At 39.8% G+C, this 20099-nt stretch overlaps 2 protein-coding genes across 4 annotated transcripts in view; one reads left to right on the top strand and one right to left on the bottom strand.

Annotated features, from left to right (window-relative positions):
• Positions 1-282: 282 nt before the first annotated feature.
• RPS6 (ribosomal protein S6) lies at positions 283-5145 on the top strand. The gene is made up of 6 exons (XM_063179756.1): positions 283-404; positions 1162-1293; positions 2155-2365; positions 2740-2886; positions 3999-4156; positions 4986-5145. Exons 1-6 carry the CDS (start codon positions 399-401, stop codon positions 5079-5081), a joined length of 750 nt encoding a protein of 249 aa, XP_063035826.1. The 5' UTR covers positions 283-398; the 3' UTR covers positions 5082-5145.
• Positions 5146-9462: 4317 nt separating this feature from the next.
• Positions 9463-20099, bottom strand: part of DENND4C (DENN domain containing 4C) — a 72990-nt gene continuing 62353 nt past the window's right edge. For all 3 annotated transcript variants that reach the window (XM_063180684.1, XM_063180686.1, XM_063180683.1), the window contains 5 exons: positions 19424-19669; positions 17985-18102; positions 16132-16285; positions 14985-15049; positions 9463-14268 (listed from right to left, as the gene is read on the bottom strand). In XM_063180684.1, coding sequence (XP_063036754.1) covers positions 14132-14268; positions 14985-15049; positions 16132-16285; positions 17985-18102; positions 19424-19669 — 720 coding nt within the window. In that variant the 3' untranslated portion in view covers positions 9463-14131. The remainder of the gene's footprint in view (positions 14269-14984; positions 15050-16131; positions 16286-17984; positions 18103-19423; positions 19670-20099) is intronic.

Raw genomic sequence — 20099 nt, 5'->3', positions numbered from 1 at the left:
AAGCCGATGAGTCGCGTATTGATGGTGCTTCTTTTTACAGGTGCCAGAGCTCCCAGCCCCGGAGCGCCTGCCTGCTGTCCCCCTGGCCGCTCCTAGGGAACGCTTTCTCCCTGGCGAGCGGCGCCTCACGAAGCCGGTGACAGGCCCGGGCCTGGCCCAGGCAGGAGCCAATTGCCCGACGTCGGGCGCGCGGCAGCGCCGGGGCCTGGCCACGCACCGGGACCACGCCCCCGCCTGCTCCTCTTGCCCCCGCCCCTCGTCGTAAAAGCCTCGCTCGGAATTGGTCAGCTCCGGTCACGTGGGGCGCGGGCAGGACTGCTCTCGCGAGAGTTGTGGGTGTATGTAAGAAGTGCGGGCGGAAGTGCGGCCTTTTCCCGCGGCGTTGAGACGTGAGCAGGATGAAGGTGAGGCCGCACCGGGCCGGGGCCTCGGTCGGGCAGGGGGGCTTGGGCTCCCCCGCCGTAAATGGTGGCGGCTCGGCCCGCAGAGCCGCTCTCGGTGGCCGATGGTCCCTGGCGGCGGGGCTGGAGTGCAGCTGCAGGGCGGATGGGAGTGGATTGCTTGCGGGCCCCGTTTCTTCGGCCGGGGCTCTGCTGCCGCGGGGTTGCGGAGCGCCGGGCTTCCGGAGCAGCCGCTTGGCTCGGAAGGGGTTTTGCGGGTGAGAGGCCTGTGCAGGCGACTGCAGGGCCCGGTAGGGAGGTGCCGTGCGCGCTGTGCCCGCGGCAGTGGCGGCTGGCGGCCGTGCAGCGCTGCGCTCTGCGGCGGCCCCCGGGAGGTACGAGTGGTCCCCGCAGCAGGTGCTGCTGGTCCCTTGCAGTGACTTGCGGTTGTGTCTTAATGCGGCGTGTGCTGTGAGGGATTTGTAGGAAGAACGGAACGCAGGTTTCTGCTGCTCGCTTCTCTGATTCACCTCTAGCTGAAATAAAATCAGTTGCGACTGAAGGAGTTGTATATAGCTCTGTGCGGCCGAACCTGGACCTCTTTGCCTTGGCTCTCCCAAGTGTGGTAGTGACAGGTTTTTCTGGTGAGCATTTGTGTAAGCAGCTGGGGAATCTCAGCTTTCGAATGCTAAGCTCTAACCATCAGGTGAATTATAATTTTTGTTAAAATATTTCTGAGAAGTTTCAACCAGATTTTTTTTGGTTTTTTTTCCTTTGTTAGCTCAACATCTCTTTTCCGGCTACTGGCTGCCAAAAGCTCATTGAAGTAGATGATGAGCGTAAGCTCAGGACATTTTACGAAAAACGAATGGCCACGGAGGTGCTGGCTGATTCCCTTGGTGAGGAGTGGAAGGTAAGTAGTGCAGAAGAATGTGTAAGAGTTGTATTTGAGGAGCTTGAAATACAAAATTTCTCCAGTATGCACTTGTCAGCTGTAGTATGTGTATGGTGTGCATTTGGTGGTCAAGTTGACAGGTTCTCTTGCTGTGTGTGTACTGACCTTGCTGCTTAGGCTAGCCTCTTCCAGTATTTTACTTAATGGGGTGGGTTTGTTTTTAAAACCTTGTGGTTAGTTTCTCTCTCACAGCTCCCCTTCACAGTAGCTTATTGCTCTTCATTGGAGTGCTGTCTCTTGGTATTCAGGACAGGTTAAATCTGCAGTATAAAACTGCTGGTTGTTAAGAATTGATTTTGTTTAAACTGCTGCTAATGTGTGAGAAAAAACATGTTTGGCCTGGTGGACAGGCTTGGTCCATATTAGTGCTAATATGGACTGCGCAGCTGAACTTAAAGGATGTGATCTTTTCTGCTGCCATCTTCACAAGGAAAGTGGTCAGACTCTTTTCCTGTATATCACTACTCCAGACACTGCTGCGTTTTCAGTTTGTGACGATAACTGGCTTTATTTAAGCCTGCGGTTGCAGAAAAGCTAAATAATGGTAAGAGGTTTTGTGCTACTACTTTCCAACAAAACTTCAAAGTGATATAAATCACACTAACTGTAAGTTCTGGTATGCAGAGGTACTTTTTTACATTTTTAGAGTGAAATTGCTGAGCTGTTCCAGAGGTGTTGGTTAAAGTTGCATGCACTGCTGGTAGCAGTGACTCCAGCTGTATCATGGACATGCTGCTCCGTTGTTCCGTGCCGTCTCCTGTGGTATCTGCTGCTTGAGGGAATAAGGGCGTGAGTAACTCAGACGTGTTCCTGTCGCAGGGGTACGTTGTCCGGATAAGCGGTGGCAATGACAAGCAAGGCTTCCCCATGAAGCAGGGTGTCCTGACCCACGGGCGTGTCCGCCTCCTGCTCAGCAAGGGCCACTCCTGCTACCGCCCCCGGAGAACCGGCGAGAGGAAGCGCAAGTCTGTCCGTGGCTGCATCGTTGATGCGAACCTGAGTGTCCTGAACTTGGTCATAGTGAAAAAGGGTAAGAGTCTGAGTGGAACAGCCAGTACAGAGGTAGACATAGACACCAGGTAGGAGCCTGCTTGATAGTGGTTGGTAAGCTGTGTGGAGTGGAAATGGCAGTCCCAGTTTCAGAGCACAAATGCATCTTAGCAGTCCTGAGAGCATTGCATTCTTGTAATGCTAAAACTGGTTACTGAAGCACTTCTTGTTGCTGCAGAAATCTGATCATGTCAAAGGAGTTAAGAGTGGCTGGGGTGGTGCTATTGACAGCTGAACCCCAAAGATTACCTAGCATTACCTTGAATTCTTGCGTATTTTAAACGCAGGGTTTTGCTTCTGAACCTGGTGCTCAGTAGTGTAGTAATTGGCGTGTTTAAACTTACATTCCCAAAGGTGAAAAGGACATTCCTGGGCTGACTGACACAACTGTGCCCCGGCGTCTTGGTCCCAAGAGGGCCAGCAGGATCCGCAAGCTGTTCAACCTCTCTAAGGAAGATGATGTTCGCCAGTATGTTGTGAGGAAGCCTCTGAACAAAGAGGGTAAGAGCTCCCACTGGTCCAGCTCCTCGGGTTTCTGCGATTCCTGCCGAGCTGGCCAGCCCACTGCACTGGACAAAGCTCAGGCGGTAGTGCATCTAGGAAGTGACACTCACTGTATTTAAACTTCGTCAGCCATAACTGGTGGAAAAAAAACAGTTTCTTGGTTGCCTTATTTCCTTCACCCTTCTGCTATGTTTTGTCATGCTTCTCTAAAGTTTGATAGACTCTTTCGCTAGTGTTTCTAATTATAACCCAAAAGTAGTTGCTAATGAAAGTTTAATACAAGGTGGAATGTTACTAAAACTTCTATAGTGGGGGGGAGGGAAAGGCAGTGTAGTGCTAAGATTTTTTTCCCCCTCTGCTCATTCCAGGCAGTCTGAAATGAGGTCTTATTGGCAGGGCCCTGCTTTCCTTACTGCCTCTGTATTGCAGTGTAAGATTTTTAATTTGGGGTTTTTGCTTTTGATTGGGGGGGGGGAAGTGGATTTTTAGAAGAATATGATTAGACTTGTGTACTGTGGAAGTTTGGGGGGGAAAGGAAAACATCATAGGAAATGGTTTTATCCGTTAAAGAATATGGTCCTGGTGGGCATCACACTGTGGTGTATGACTTAGTCTGTCAGGATGGCTTAGTAAAATTTTATTTAAAGATATGTGTGGTAGTGTGTTTGCCCATTGTGGGCAAGTAATCTGTTTTCTGGGGTAAACAATGTCAAACCCCTAAGTAAAATTGTAGATGTCTTTTTAGTGCTGGAAACAAGGCTTGTTCTGAAAGCTATATAATGGAGTCCTTTATTATTAAAAAATCTAGGTCTAGGGGGGAGTTAAAGGACACAGGTCTTTTGAGAAGCTAGGAATTCTCACTTCATTTCTAATAATAAGTCCACAAGCATTAAGACAGTATGTTGTTAATGCTGTGTCTGGTGATAATTGATAATTTTTCTTGTAAAATTTGTGAAGGTGCTGAACTTTGTATAGTTGCTGTCATGTGTAGTACTCTAAATCATGTTATTGTAATAGTAAATCAGAGTTACTCTAAAGTTGTCTGGATGAGGCCTGTGGCCCCTTTGGAAGGTTCTGTGCCGCTTTGGCTGATTCCCAGTGGTTTTTAGGCAAGAAGCCCCGAACGAAGGCTCCCAAGATCCAGCGGCTGGTGACTCCCCGGGTGCTGCAGCACAAGCGCCGGCGTATCGCCCTGAAGAAGCAGCGCACTCAGAAGAACAAGGAGGAAGCTGCCGAGTACGCGAAGCTGTTGGCCAAGAGGATGAAGGTAGGTTTGCCATTCTAGCTCAGCTGTGTGGAATATAGCTCCAGAATCAAGGGATTTACTAAATTGGACTGTATGGCAAAGTAGCCCTATGCCTATGGCTGCTCTGCACCTGCTCATTTTGAATATAAGTGCCCAAATATGAGTATAAACATAGCTGGTCAGTTGAGGTTTTGGAATATTTCTTCTGTTTCTGTCATAGAGAATAGAAATTACCAAGCTCACTAATTTGAGAGCCTTTTTTGAAGAAAATTAACAGTTAGGGCCTCTGAGGATATTTTTTTCCATAGCTATTTTAGTTAAAATTAATTCAGGTTTAACCTCGAGATGCCCAAGCATTTGAAGGGTAGTGTGGAGAAATGAGACTCAGTGCTTGATCTTGATGGAGGATAAGTTGGCAAGAAAGTATTTGTTAGTGTGTTTGCCCTTGCTCCTAAAACTGCAGTGACTGCTGAAGCAATACTGAAAGCAGTACAGTTGAAATATTTGGCACAGTGCTTCCTGAATTTCATTACTTCCAGATAGAAACAGAGAGCTGCACCTTTGATGTGTTGGAAACTCTACATCAGTTTCTTAACTAAAATTTTGGGTGTCCAAAGTGACATATTTTGGTGTGCAGTGTAACATAGTTTTGAGTGTTTGCATACAGTGCAAAGACACAGGTCTGTGCTGGTTTGGATACTTTGCAGAATTCTGAGCTGTAGAAGGGAAATTATTTAGCGCTATTGAGTTATAGAATTCATTCCTTCAAGCTGCATTTTCCCTGGTTTGTTCCTTGGTATATGTTTTGAAGTGCTTGATGTGTAACATCCCTGTACTTCATGCCTTTCAGGAAGCCAAGGAGAAACGCCAGGAGCAGATTGCCAAGAGGCGCCGGCTTTCTTCTTTGAGAGCTTCTACATCCAAGTCTGAATCAAGTCAGAAGTAAAGATGTTGTGCACAATACAAAAAAGACTTACATTTAATAACCAATAAACTCCTTTGGTGGTAAACTTTCTGTATGAGACTTTGTAGTACATGTTGTTACTGGCAATTTCTTGAACAGGAGTTCAGACTACTGCATTATGCGCAGCAAACTAGAACCACAAACCATGGTCTTGATGCAGTTCTCTTATGAAAAGATTGTGTCACTCACTTTGATACTGAGTATAACATTGGTAAAACTTTACACCTTCAGCTGATTCTTGGCAGAATTAAGTGCAGTTCAGATGCTCACTGGAACTGGTTCCCCAAGAAATGGCCGTAAGCCTCTGCCAGAGTTGTGGGCATGTCTGGATGATGCTTAGTCAAAAGCTTTAGTGGTGGGTAGTCCTTTAAAGACCCCTGGTGTTCCTCTCTGATCCTTTTGGGTTACTGCAAACATGAGATGCTATGTATTGGAGCATTGTTCTTGAAATTGGTACTGAGCATGATAAGGCACCTTTTAAAGGTTTGACTTGAAAATTTGACTTCGGGATTAGAAACTGCAGTGGCCTTTATTTACTGGGTGAGGATAGTGGGAATTTGACTCAAAAATTCATGTGTTGGATGCTAAAGTGGTCTGCAGCTAAATCAATTGTCTTTGTTCTTAAAATAGTAATTTGGGTCCACTTGTGGTTTTGTTGAGTGTTTCTGTTTCTAGTAAATCAGGCTTCATTGCATCCTAAGAAGTTGGGACGATTTTTATTCCTCTGTGTGTGGCAAGGCTTTTCTGAGTTAGCGCCTCACCAAGCTAGAAGCAGATTTTAATGCATCAGATGAAAAATCTGGACTAACAAATCAAAAGTTGCAGAAGACAAGATCTGCTGCTCATGCATGAGGGGCACGGAAGGATCAAACCTGCGGTCCTTGAAATTTAATGCAGGATACTGGGATACCCATCTCTGACAAGGGCAGAATTTGCCATGAAGCACTTAGGTACAGTGGAACCTTGGACCAAGAGACTTTGCCAAAGCAGTTACCAAGCTTTAAGCCATCTTTCACAGCTGAACTGAGACTGTTACTGAAGGACAACTAATCAGAAAAGTTAAAGAGGGATGGTAATTGTGGTTATGCATGAGTTAAATAATGCTGGCTAGGTCAATAAAGTTTTAAAAGGGTACCATTTTACAATGTAATTTTTTTATGGAGACGATGTTCGTTGCCCACAGTTTAATAGTGAAGATCCATAGGCCCTGTTAAACCTGAGCTTCACTAAATGAAAAGGTCGCCTTTTACTCCACATCACTCAGCTGCAAAAATTAATACGGAGAAAATGCGGGGAAGAGAGTAACACTCAATAAATTCACAATGCTAAGAATTTTACAGTCTGCAGAAGGGAAATAACACTGCCTAGCTTCTTAATGCTAGTAAAATATACTTGCACACAGTTAAGAGGTGCTCTGGACAGGGTGTACAAGCACTGAGGCGTGTCCTGGACAAAAACAAGAATGTTTTGAACAGGCTACTGCTAAGTAGAGTAGTACAGGCTATTCTGTATGACCTGTCCTGCTATATAGGCTGTGATTGCATCTTCCTCTAAAGCACTGCAACTAATACCCAGTTGTATGATTGTGTGGAAAAGGTCAGTGAAGTCCTGGTTGTTTTTATCAAGCTTTGAGGATAAGTGGCCTTATCACTAGTAGCAAAAAAATCCTTTCTGCACTCTTCTCCTTCACTTGTTTCCGGGAACTGCCTCAGTACATCATCTGTTGCTTCCTTCTGCAGTTTTAGGCTTTCAGGTCCAAATTAGGCATGACTTGTAGACTCAAAGAACAATCCTGGCTTGAAGGGACCTTGAAAGATCATCTCGTCTGGCCTGTTCAGGTCTGGTTCTCCTTGCCCCCACGTCCTCCTCAACTGACATCAGTTAGTGACACAGCAAACGTGGTGAGGGTGCTTTTGCTCCTATCATCCAGATCATTCATGGAGATGTTACAACTTGGAGCCTGGTACTGATCCTTAGGGCACCCCCTTGGGACAGGCTGCCAGTCTCAGTACAACAAGCTGATCACCTATAAGATGATTCCTGCTTATCTCACGGATCAGCCCCATCCAGTCTATACTTGACATTTATATAGGAGGTGGCCATGGGAACCAGTGTCAAATGCTTTGCCAACGTCCAGCTGAACAATACTGCTCTCTTGACATGCTATTTTTCTGTAGCATTGAGCCTGGCATGATTTGCCTTTGATAAACTCACACTGAGTTTTCCCAGTCACCTACCTGCTTTGACCATGGCTTTAGGTCATGGATGACTCAAATGGCCAATCCGAAAGAGGCTAATGAAGAAGGAGCATGTTTTCTCTGCCCTCATGCAGTAGGAACTGCAGTAAAACCACAAGGCCAGCAGCTGCAATAGTCCCTTAACTGCTTAACAGCAGTTCAAAACCTGTGATACTAAACACAAGGCCAAGTGCTATCTGGGAATTGCAGCTTTTCCTTGCACGTCTCAGCAGTTTCAACAGGATTTCTGTTCTTTAACGGCAGATTTTCTGCAAGTCTGAAGCTTGGCTGCAAACTCAGACACACCTTAAGTTTCAGGGCAAGTAATGCACCCTGGTCAGAACCTGACCGGTTGCCATTTCACCTCTTTGCAACCAAAGGAACAGAATACACACACCATTGAATTACTTTAAATCAGCAAGGTCTGAATTTCGACAGTGTGACACAGAAAACAAATGAGGAAAAAATGGCAAAGGAAAGCATCTTGAAGAAACCTAAACAAAATGTTGGACCATCCTTCTGAGCTACTCTCGTAACTAGGTGAAGTGAGCCCCTGTTCTTCCCAGCAGTTTCTGTCTGCCACCCAACTCCATGGAACCACTGAGTCTCCTCCAGGCAACTCTGGAAAACAGTAATGTGCAAACACCCGCTGAAGCAGGACAGGGACTGGTCAAATCTGAGCACTTTTTAGAGCTGTCTCAGGGTCAGATTGATGCCCACCAGGAACACAAGGCCTTTCCTGCTCAGCTGCTCTGGCATATGCAATTATTCCTACACAGAGGCAAAACCTTTCAGATTACTTCTGGACTCTATCAGTTTTCCAGCCTGGCAAGTTGGCTCTTCCTTTTCTTTGCAGACAATAGAAGTTTGTCTTTACAGAGATGGAAGTAACTATTATTATTAGCAGGGAACTTGCACTCAAGGGTGTTCTGAACACATGAAGCATCAGAGCTTCCTGAAGCAAGCACCTTCTGCTATTTTACCATCACATTCCCTCAAATTTCCCACCAGATTCTGACAGAGGAAGTAGCAGTTCCTTTCTCTCTACAGCTTCAAACCCTGTGTTCATGCTTCTTTGGGGATTCCTCAAATGGAAGCATTTGTTCCTGTACAGCATTCTTCCTCTTCTGTCTCCTCCCTCAACGGGCCACATGAAGGGTAGGAAATGCTACGACAGGGTAACATTCTTAGCAAAGAGCAATATTGATCAGTCAGCAGTGACAAAAGCAGAGGAAAACAAGGAAAACCAGTGTGATGCTTGCAAGATACACAAATCCAAAAGACTAACTGTTCCTCAGCTCTCTGTCTAAAAATAGGACTAGAAATATGGGCTTATTATGAATCTGCTCCACAAGCTATCAATCTGTGCTATGCACAGCACTCTCATCAGCCAAGAAAGGCTTTTAGGGTCTTGTATTATTGTTTCTGTCAGATTAACGAACTCACTGCCATACATGAGGGGGTTTGAAAGTTGTGAAGGTGAAGGCCTGAGGCACTGGCAATTTCTACTACTTAAATTTCATCTCACCCTCACTCCTATCCTTGCCCCAAAAAAACCAAAACAAAACAAACTCAAAAGAAAACCCCTGGAAACTACATGTAATTCACAACTATGTTATGAGTCAAGAGGTCCACCAATGTTTTGAACAAGCTAGGATGCATCAGGTGAAAGCATCATTCTGTGATCCCGTTATGGAGCCACTGAGAAACCAGAACTCCTGGGAAGTGTTCTCCCAAGTAAAGCCACTAATACGCTGCAGAGAGCACCAGCTATCCTCAGGAAGCCAGAGGCCATGCTTTTCCTACAAACAAGAGTTCACAGATTGTCTGAGCCTGTTTTTCACCTGTTCTTACCTCTACTGCTGCCCAGTGCTTGCGGAAGGAGCCACAGAGCCATCCATACTCTCTAGAAGCCACATCTGCACAGGTGAGTCCCATTTTTTATTTCCCTCTCCCCTGCCTCTGCTCTTTCCCATCATTCAGAAGCCACTGATGTACTGTGAAATAATTACCCAAAAAGAGAGTCTGAAGTCTTTTGCTGAACGATAGGCTGAATTTACACTTAAAGATTAAATTCTGTCAGTCATTTGAACTCCAGAGGTGAAAAAAGCTGAACAATGGCACACTTTTTACACAGGATGCATATATACTTTATTTTGGGAACAACATTAAAAATTGTTTCTTAGTCTAGAATATCTATACAGAATTTAGGATATAGAGTGCCCTTTTAAACTCATTTTTTGTCAAATGTACAAAAATATTACAGAGAAACAATTGTTAATCAAAGCACAGTAAATGGATGCCATTTTTCAACAGTTCAAAACAGTCTCTAAACCAGTGCAAATTTTATTGCATTAAGCTTCCCAGCTCACTTAAGAGATTCATAATTTATTCACGCTACATCATTTCATCCTTGTTACAATATAGTTTATTTTAAGCTCCTAATAGGAGTTTAATGTGCTTCTAAACAACAGCAAACTATCCCTTTTATTTGCACCATTGGTTGATGCAGACTGAAAGAACAAATAAAAACGCCATCTGATCCTCTCATGTATGCATCACAATATACAGCACAGGAGACTACAGAACTGGAATCCAATTCAACCTTTCAGTTTCAACTCTTACAAGTTAAAAGGGTGTTTGTTTTTAAAAAGATACATAGTGAAAAGTGGATATACAGAATGCATTTTAAGATTTTTATTAGTTGAAAGAAAAAAAGAACCCTTTTGTTAAAAATACACAATTATGTGAATAAGATTACCTGCTTACTGTATATAAAATAGGAGTTATCTGCATTGAAATAATTGCTGAATTAAGAAGAAAAAACTACTGAGTGGATTCTTCAGTTCCTTACATTTTAACAATTTGTTTTAAAAATATAATTTCTATTATCTAATTTAATATACATTTTGAAAATATCCCCTATGTTGCAGTTATTCAAGGAAAGCAGTAAACTCAATGGAAGGTATATTCTTTTAGCTGCAGCAATACAAAAAGCCATTAATTCACAGTTAAAACAGAATATTACTCATTCACAAGTGCAATGTAGCTTGAGCTTAACCAATGTGAAATTCCACCAGGAACAAGACTAAGTTACTTGCAAAATTGATTTAGCTGGAAACCCATATAGTAAATAAAGTATTTCCATTACAACTGTATTGTCTAAATTTGTATTGTCTAAATTTAAGTTACATAAAATTTGAAGACAGGATATGATTATAAGTAACATACAGATGCTTCTAGTAACATCTAAAAGCTGTTACCAATTACTGCCCGAACACTGAAGCCACATCAGTCTCCTAGGCCTAAAAGGTTTTCAAAGTTGTCAGGTTTTGGTGATGTGCCAGAATGTAATTGATAAAGAAAATCTTTTTAACTTAAGAATCCTGATTTTAAACTTTTAAAGACCTCATTTGTTGTTTTAATTCCACAAAAAACCCAGCTCTTCGCCTGTGAGTTCACAAGCTGTATATGTAACTGATTTAAAGCTGGGGGAAAGGTGCAAGATAGTATCTTAGCACAACTGGCTGCAGTTCAACATCCTTATGGAAACAATTCAAGGAAGCTTCTCTGATAATTGTTCTTCCAGTACAAACTTTCTAAGTTCTTGGGCATACCTGAAATTCATTGTTTGCATCCACTTCTGTTATCAGGTTGCTCTACACCCTCATTTTGTCCACACATTGCATGTTTTGAAGTTAGTGCTGACTGATCTGCAAATGTTTTCCTCAGGCTGTATGTGGCAATTACAAAATATATAGACAGAAGACTCATCTCCTGAACACTGGCTGTTGAGGTACTAGAAAGAGTATGTGGTGGCAAGCGTTTTACAAGTGAGAAAAATGCTACTTTTTCTGTTTATATTGACAGAAAAACAGAACCAAAATCTAGCTTATCCTCATCTGTCCTCCACAACACTTTGCTCAGATCAGTAATGTATAACGGATTCAGATAAATTTCAATTCCTAGGAGTTGGGTGTCAAACAAGTTAGAAGCATTTGTATGTTACTAAGTCATCCCCATGTAGTTCAAGAAGTTCATCCTGTCAACTAAATTGCAGAAGTGTGCCTTTAGTGCCTAATTTTCAGAAGAACAAAAGTTTGCAATACACTCACAAAAATATTTTGGTTATTTTTGGCCAGATTTTGTGAAACTTACTTTCCCCCCCACTCCAATCAAAGCATCCTAGATGAAAACAAATTGTTTTCAGGTATCTCCCTTTTCATCTGAGCTATGGATTATATTAAAAAACCAACTGATTAATTAGCTACTCTAGAACCTAAGCATTAAGAACTCGCTATAGAAAGGAGAAGGTTTTCCTTTTTTTTATTCTATATTAAAGAATCAATTCCAATAGGCAGGTTCAAGATTTCAAGTAGCTACATGCAGGACTTCTACCACTCTGAAATCCAGGTGCCTACACCAGGAATAGCAGTTAATTTGTAGTGTACAAAAATGCCAATATGCAAGAAGCAAATCAAAGCAAGCCCAATTCTGCAGCTGATTTTTTCTCCTCCTTTTGTTGGGTTTTTTTGTTTGTTTAGTGTATATAGCTGGGAAAGGTTGGACAATTAACACTAGACATTGTGACACAATCTGCTTTGCTGTCTTTACAACACTACTCCCTTATTAGTCTATATTTTCAGCAACAGATGAGAAAGTTGTTTGGAAATGAAGATTATGTGTTTCCAGAAACTAGTTCATAACAATATTATTTACTATGTTTTAAAACTGTTTGGATGTCACGTATCTAAAACAGCACTCACTACACAGATTTTCCTTGTCATTTAATGAGTTGTGAGAATTTTAAAATTACTAAAGTGACTAAAACTTGATTACTTGCAAGTTGCATCACATAATCACATGGTTTGTCAATTTAATACTCAAAAATAATGGTCTTTGTGTAGCTGTCTGTTGAAAAATAATGCATAGAGTTACACAGAAAAATTTGCTGGCTTTGATTTGTAGAAATATCAATTTTTTGGATCAATGCTTTAGATAGACTTGTATTTTAGAAGGATGGAACCATGTCAATTATGTAACTGGAGAAGAGAGGAAAAGATGAAGAATCAAGGGCTGTTCTTTAATTGTGATGTAGGTCAGACATCAGCAAGCAACTGTGCATAAACCCAAAGAATAAAAAAAAATAATTATTGCGTGCTTTCTTGCTTTTAGTTGTTGAGAAAGCACAACAGTTTTATCAGGAGAGAATCTGTCCAGGTAATATCCCCATATTAACTTAGGATCAGCACTTGTAGACAAAATACCAGGCATCAGTCTATGATGTAAATACATTTTGTCATGTATAGTGCAACTCCCTTGTTTTCACCTCATGAAAAAAAAGTTGGTTTTATTGTTTCATATAAAAAATTGTTCCAGACAGATCTTCATCCCTCATCATTTTGAAGAATGAAAAGTTTTAAAAGTAGTATCAAGTAAATACATTCATACCTAGATGCAATTAGTATTTTAAGCTATGCTCCTTTTACATGCTACAAATATATTTTTTTCTCTATGAATTATTCCATTGTAAAAGCCATACCACTACCTTTCAGCAAAAACCTGGAATAAATCTTATCATATTCTTCAAGTAACAGGAACACTTACACTGTTGACCAGTATCCAGGCTTCCCTTGCCAAGACTACTACTACTGTAGTCTATTAAATATGTGAGGTGAGGAAGTGTCTTATCTACTAGAAGCAATACAAAAGATGGATACATCTTTTCAGATCATACACATAAGCACTTCATTTCTGCTAATATACACCTTGAAGACCACATTTATAAATACATCTTAATTGAAATATTGAATCTGGACTATCAGTGCAAAATAATTAACCCACAGGCTAGTACAAAACCAAGGGAGAGGGTGATAAAGAATTCAAGGAGGACACCTCTTAAACACACATGCAAATAGTATAAAGCATAATTTTTTTTTCAGGCAGTATCTGTTGACAACTCTTATGTGTATTCTAATACCATTTGAGCTTCCTACATAATTCTTAGAATGCCATCCATTTCTGAGCTGCTTTGTGTAGAAGCTTATCCTCCTTTGGAGAAAGCAGCCAGTACATTTACAGAATCTTAGTTTATCAGACAGAGAATACAGGAAAGTTGAGTGTAAGTCTCTGTTTTCTCACAGCTGTAGATACACACTTTGAATAGGTCAGCAAAGGTAATTCAGAATACTGACTGGGACAAGAGTCAGGAGAAGGGTAGCAATTTAATGTACTGTCTGATGAAATTTAATGTACTATCTGATGAAAGCAACTGCATTGCAGCTTCCAATCCAAGTTTTCAAATATTTACATTCATACAACCATACTACACATTAATAAAAGGACTCTTCTCTAGGTAAAGGTCATTTTAAAGAAGCATTGAGGAATCTGAGCCCTGGAAAAGTACTTCATTAAAATACACCAATATTGGTGGCTCTTAAGAAAGTCACCAACTATAGATTGCTGTTTCATCATCAGCCTTTTGAACAACTTGATAATATGGAGGAAAACTTTGAGGAAATTAAAGAATATATATAGGAGAAAAGTATATCAACCACTGAAATAAACCCATAATTTTAAAACATTTTGACAAATTTTACAATGTGCTCATGAGATGAATGAGAAGAATAAATGTTGCAGTTCAATGAAACTAATTTGACAAATTGCTCAATTAATACCTTTTGAGACTCAAAAGTGTATATGAGAGAGACTCAAAAGTGTCTATGTCACCATGCTCTTCGGTTTGTTCAGCTCTGCTTTTGTCTCTCCGAAGTACGGTGTGTGTCTTCCTTGTTTTTATATTAAAGGTGCTCCAAACCACTTCCTGCAACACTCAACCCTGCTGCTTGGTGGAGCATCTATTCTCTGCATCTTTTCAAGAATTTCCTCTGGTAGTTTTTTAAGTGCAAGTCTGTATTCACTATCAAAGACCTCTGAAATAGCAAAAGCACAATTGAGATTATTTAAGAAACACTGTACAATGCACACTACTATTCCTATAAAATGCTTTTGGTGATTTTTATATAGTAACAAAATTATCTTCATTAACTAGATGCTGATTTTCTTTCTTTTTTTTTTCAAAATGCACCTTCTCAGAGGACCTGGAAAGCATCCCCATAAGATGGCGTGGCACCACAACACACCACAGTGGATGCCCATTGCTTCTTTCCTGAAGTTCCATTTGCCTGTTCCCAGTGTAGTTCCCCTATCACATTCCATAAGGGAGTCACTTTGATTGTGTAGTACCAAACAGAAGACAGGATAGAAGAGATGAGTAGAGGGTGGGAAATCAGGTGTTTAGATAACAGGTCTTAGGTCTGATTTCAGATGCTAGGTCTGATATCAGGTTGCTAGGTCTGATATGTGGGTCAGAGAAAGATGGACAAGACTGGAAACAAGCTTTCAGATATGAAGAATTACAATTTCAAGCTCTTCAAATACTCTTTGTTTAAAATAACTCATTACTGGTTTCAAACAAAGTCAAAATTAATGGTTCCATCTGAATTATATTTACATAAGAGCAACACCTAAAGACTGACAGTGCAGTTTTTCACTAAAACACAACTGAATCTTAGAAACAGATTTTATACACTAGCTTTCACATAAAATATCCACAGGGACTATGCATTTCACAGTATTTTTTACTTACCAATGTCAATGTTTTCCCTTCCAAGAGACACCAGAGACAGGAAAAGAATTTCCCTGTAAAAACTCCTAGGGGAATATTTTGAAGGCTGAGTTAATGAAAGCTTCAACTATCCTGTTTCCAAAGTCAATATTGAAGACTTCTATTATGTAGCTTCTACAACTGTTCTGTTAACCTTGCTTGTGAAAAAAATGACCAATCTACATGACTACTAGCTTAAGGTTTTTTAATGCTTGAATACTTTTACTTGATGCAGAAAGCCACATTACTCCCAAATCCTAGTAGTTACATTTTCTACAAAAAAATCCTTTGCCATAGAAATGCCTAATAAATAAGAAATATTAAATTAACCACTTTTTTATTATTAATTAATTTCTGCCTGACCATGAAGCAATGTGTGGGTATGGATTTCTTTCAGATCATCCATACTTTTGTTTTTTGTTTCAGAATGTCATAGTCAATCTCAGACACAGGTATCATTAAATAATCAGATATTATTTTTTCCCCTTGTCAAAGTTATAAAGATGCTTCTCTGAGCAGAGCATTTTCTGTTTCTTTTTAGTAACTACAAAACACAGAAACAAAGATGACTTAGTATGACAAACTTCAAACACATCTTGTATTGGCTGTAATTTACTTCAGAGTCTCTTCTTTTGTACAAAGCCTTCCTTGAACTGCAGCGCAGGTTACAAAATACAAGAATTATTTACACATCTCCCTCTCTTTGAGATTCACACTGCATCCACTTTTCATAGCCAATACTCCAGATTGCTAGAATTTCAGAAGATATAACTAGGGAGAATGTTCCACACACTGCAACAGGACACTTGTATTCATCAATTTGCTAGATCTGGAGCAACATCAAAATCTGTGTAATTCATTCCTGCATTTTTCTCACTCATTGCAAAATGTCCATTTTTATTAAAGTATCACATTCATCCATTTGATCTGGATGAACTATGCATCTGCATATAGAGTGCATCTGTTCATAAAACACAGGTGTAAAAAAAAATACACATAGTTTTTGGTGGGCACAAATGAAACGGAATCTTCCCCAGAGGTCTTTATAAAATTATCACTATGAAATGTACACAGTCTGATCTTATTTAATTTTTAGTGGGGAAAAACTAAGAAGAGATTATACCCTCACCTCTGTCGTTTCACATCTGGCTTAACTTTCTGTAGGAGGAGGTTGATTGGCTTCATAACATCATTGTGTTGAATACTTAGTTTGATGCTCTCTAACAATGTGTTTGTTGCCCGCTGATCTTCTGCCAGTGTGGAGGGTTTCTTTTCAGAAGAATCTGGGAAGTGGAAATGTACAGACTATTACAGTAGTAAAGATTTTTTTTTCCCTTTAATAAGCAGAAGTATTTCCAAAGGTGAGATACACATGGGGAACCTCCACTCAATCTAGAGAAATTTGTTATAATGGAAGGACCTTGTCTGCCTATAGTCTTCACTCTGAAGTAACTTTATCCAGAAGTTACAGGATGCATCAAGTATCCATGTGCAAGAGGTCCAACATGACAGAGAAATACATGAGACTGAAGAGTACCCAGCATCAGATGTTGCCTGTGATGGTTTATTAGCTCAGTTTTATTTCTGTACTTAAAAATCAGGTTCACTGCAAGAAGATTATTGTTACACAAGGAAAAGAAACAGAAGTGTCACTTTTCTTAGCAAGGAAACTTTTCTTATCAAAGCCCTTCTTGAAAGCCACCTACAATTAACTGATAACTTTGGGATATATATTGAAATAGAAAATGCACAGTCAAATCAAACAGGAAAGAAAATGACCAAGACATTTACCATCATGATTTGTCACTTAAAATGCCACACTCAGAATAACACTAACTATTATTTTCTAGAAGACAGTGACTCATGAAGGAATAGTAAGTCCATATACTGGCAAAGAAGTAAATTTACAGATTAGGCAGTGAGTACATGGTGTGTAAATGAATTGCAGTCCAAGTCTAGTAATTTTCACTACATTGACATGATGTTTGCATCAAATTGACATATATGATACTTTACAAATGTAATTTTGTGTTTTCAGAATATTTTCTGACACTGCTGTATGGCCTGTCTATTTTTCTTCCACATCTCAAACAGGCCCTTTGCTCCTTTGTTTACATATATATATATACATACATATAAGCAATATAATACATATTTATATATGTAAACAATATATACATATTTGTAAACAATATATATACATATTTTTGCATCTTCATTCATGGCTAGATGATTTGGGGATGCTTTTCATCTACTGTGGTTACACCAATATGCTTTGTAGAATCTGAGGGAAATAACAAATGTTGTTCTGTGCTCTTAACTGTAATTTTCTGATCAGTCTCTTTATTTTAAGGACATTTTTCAATAAACACCTTTTAATTCCTTAGAACCAAAATTAGCACATGACATAGTTTTTAGCATAGTTTTTAAAAGTTAAAAGATGGAATTAGAAGGTTTTCTGATTATCAGAAGTAAGGAAGTCCTTAAGTTCTTATAAACAGTCTGCCTGTTTTTATGCTAGATGAGGCTTTCTTCTATTTTACTTTTTGACAGTCAGGAGAGCTACCAAATGTACCTTTAAAGGGACTGGTAATGTTTCATTCATTTACAGCAGCAAAAGATACTTTTTTGTAACTCAGCCTTCTTGTACATGCCTGCATAGCTATTACCAGATAATGCAGTGAAACTGAAGTGGAACTTAAGGCATTCAAATCAAGTGAGAGTTATTTAGCACCACATCTACAACAATCAGCAATTCCTCTCCTCTTGTAAGTGTATGACAGGTAATGAGCAGATCAAACTTATTTTCACAACAAATTTGATACCCAGACTATGTGAAGTACCTAAGGGATTGCATATGCTTCAGATACTAAAAAAGATACTGCAGATTGATGGGCTGTGTACGCTTCAGCCACTATAAACCAATCGTTTCTTTCCATAGTCTCTTCTTCCTCTGTTTTCTGTAGCATTGGTTTTACTTACTGAGATTTCTCCAAGATATATATAGGGGCTCCCCCGGCTCTTGGTGGAGGTTGATATTGTCCCACAGAAGATGGATGTATACAAGCTTGCTATCTTGAGCAAGAGATGTCAAAGGAAGCTAAAAACACACGAGGAAAGGGAATACATTTTAAAAACACCAGTACAGTGTTATGTTATTTAAAACTCCTGCCCTTTTACTATTTTTGTGAACAAAGCAGGTTAACTTTATTTAACTTGAATCTAACAAACAGGAGCAGATGTTGTCTCACTGCACTCAACCAGAGTAGTTATAAGTACTTCAGTATTTAATTGTCTTTTATAGTTTATCCTAATGTATGAAGAGCATTTAGTTTTCTACAGGCATCTGAAGAAAATATTTTTGAGTATGTATCTGGAAATATCTTTTGTGCATCAGACACAGTACTTGATCTATACTACTAATCATACCGTATTGCAATATTTTCTGACCTGATGAACATTTTGGTATGCATGTCTACGTACTGGCCTTCCCAAAAAGCAGAAAGGATCTTCATATGAATACAAATATGAACTATTTATTTCCATTAAAAATATATGGTGCTCAAAACAACACACATAATTATTTTATAAAATTAAGTGCCTCTGGAATTACTAATACAATAAGAATTATGAGGCAAGAAAAACTTCTCACTTAGTGTGTCTATTTACATAATAATTACATGATATTATGTTCCATCTTGCTGTTTTCCCTGTTAATGCATTGCAGTTTTCCAGGATGCTTTAGATTTCCTTAGTATTGTCTTCGACTTCTTGGAAAATTTTTCTCAGTTCTAGGTGGGCGTTTTTTTGAAAATCGAGGGAAAGAATTTAAAGTTCAAGTGTGTACAAGTATATAGGAAAATACTAATTTTTTGGCATGCACCAGATACAAACACATATTTAATTTCAATTTGTACCTACTCATAAAAATGATATAGGTTTCAATCTACTCCTTTAAATTAGAAAGGCAAAATACTCAAAAGATATATCTATTCTACATTCTTTTGTTCTAGTCATGTAATAATGAAACTTGGAGTTTGAATAGCAGAACGTATTCTTGGAAGAGAAAAAAAAATACTGTCCAGTAACTTTAAAGATTATAAACTCAAGTGTGTAACTCACTCTGTGTACTGCAATATATTACAGTTTTTGAGGTCTTTGCAGACACCTCTTGTTTCCTATTCTTCAATGAATCTCATTCTCTGGCTTTTCAGTAGAGACCATCTTGACTAGAACTTGAAGACTGTTTCACACATCTCCCTTCAAGAATCCTTGTGGGAAACAAACTTATCTACTTGTATGATAAAAACCCAAGAACTCATATTCAGCTGTTCAGGAATTATTTAGGCAGTTGTTTGGAACCCAGCTCCCAGTGTTGCTCACGGTAATACCCGCCGATCTAACACGAGGATGCCATTTACCTGCACTCCCTCATTGCAGTGCTCAGATGTCAGAATGAGTCCAGGTAAGTTGCTGGGCAGATCCAACCGTTGGAAATACCAGACTAGGTTCCAGAAGATTATGGGGTGTTGATTGATGAATTTGGATGTATGAATTACTTGCTCTCCCTCATTCTCCAGGAGTGATTCAAGCTCCTTACGCAGTACCAAAGGGCTCAAGTAGGGTACAGATACAGGGGCAGGGTTCTGTTGTTTTATTAAAGGATCCTAAAAACAGAACATGCACAAAAAAAATTTGGTTTGTTTTTTTGGTTTCATTTGTTTTGGGGTGGATTTTTGTTTGGTTGTTTATTGGGGGGGGGGGGGCTGTTTGTTTTTGCTTTTGACTTTGTTTTTTACAAAACCAAAGAAGATTTTTCTTCCAGAAATACTTTTCAGGATTACTTGCCCTGAAAACTTCCATTGCAGAGTTTCTTTTGACATTTGGAAGAAGCTCTGGAGCTACTGAATGCACAATAACTCTAATAGCATCACCAGTTTTTACCGTTGGAGAGTTCTTAATTTTAAAGAACAATCACCTATGCTTTTCCTATTATGTGAGCAAGAAAAAAAAATGCTAATTTGTTAGAACTTGTTCCCAGTTGTGCAGTTTTAAGCTATCTAAGCTGGTAGCCAGTACCAAGCCTGCAGCAGTGGA

Source organism: Melospiza melodia, chromosome Z (assembly GCF_035770615.1).
Source record: "Melospiza melodia melodia isolate bMelMel2 chromosome Z, bMelMel2.pri, whole genome shotgun sequence".
In the NCBI taxonomy this organism is placed as follows: domain Eukaryota; kingdom Metazoa; phylum Chordata; class Aves; order Passeriformes; family Passerellidae; genus Melospiza; species Melospiza melodia.
Note: the sequence above shows the minus strand (reverse complement) of the source record. Positions and strands in the feature narration are given on the sequence as shown.

Coding starts and splice junctions, on each gene's coding strand:
- RPS6 (XM_063179756.1), top strand. Junction 2,887..3,998: donor GAAGCCTCTGAACAAAGAGG/GTAAGAGCTCCC, acceptor AGTGGTTTTTAG/GCAAGAAGCCCCGAACGAAG. Junction 4,157..4,985: donor TGTTGGCCAAGAGGATGAAG/GTAGGTTTGCCA, acceptor CATGCCTTTCAG/GAAGCCAAGGAGAAACGCCA.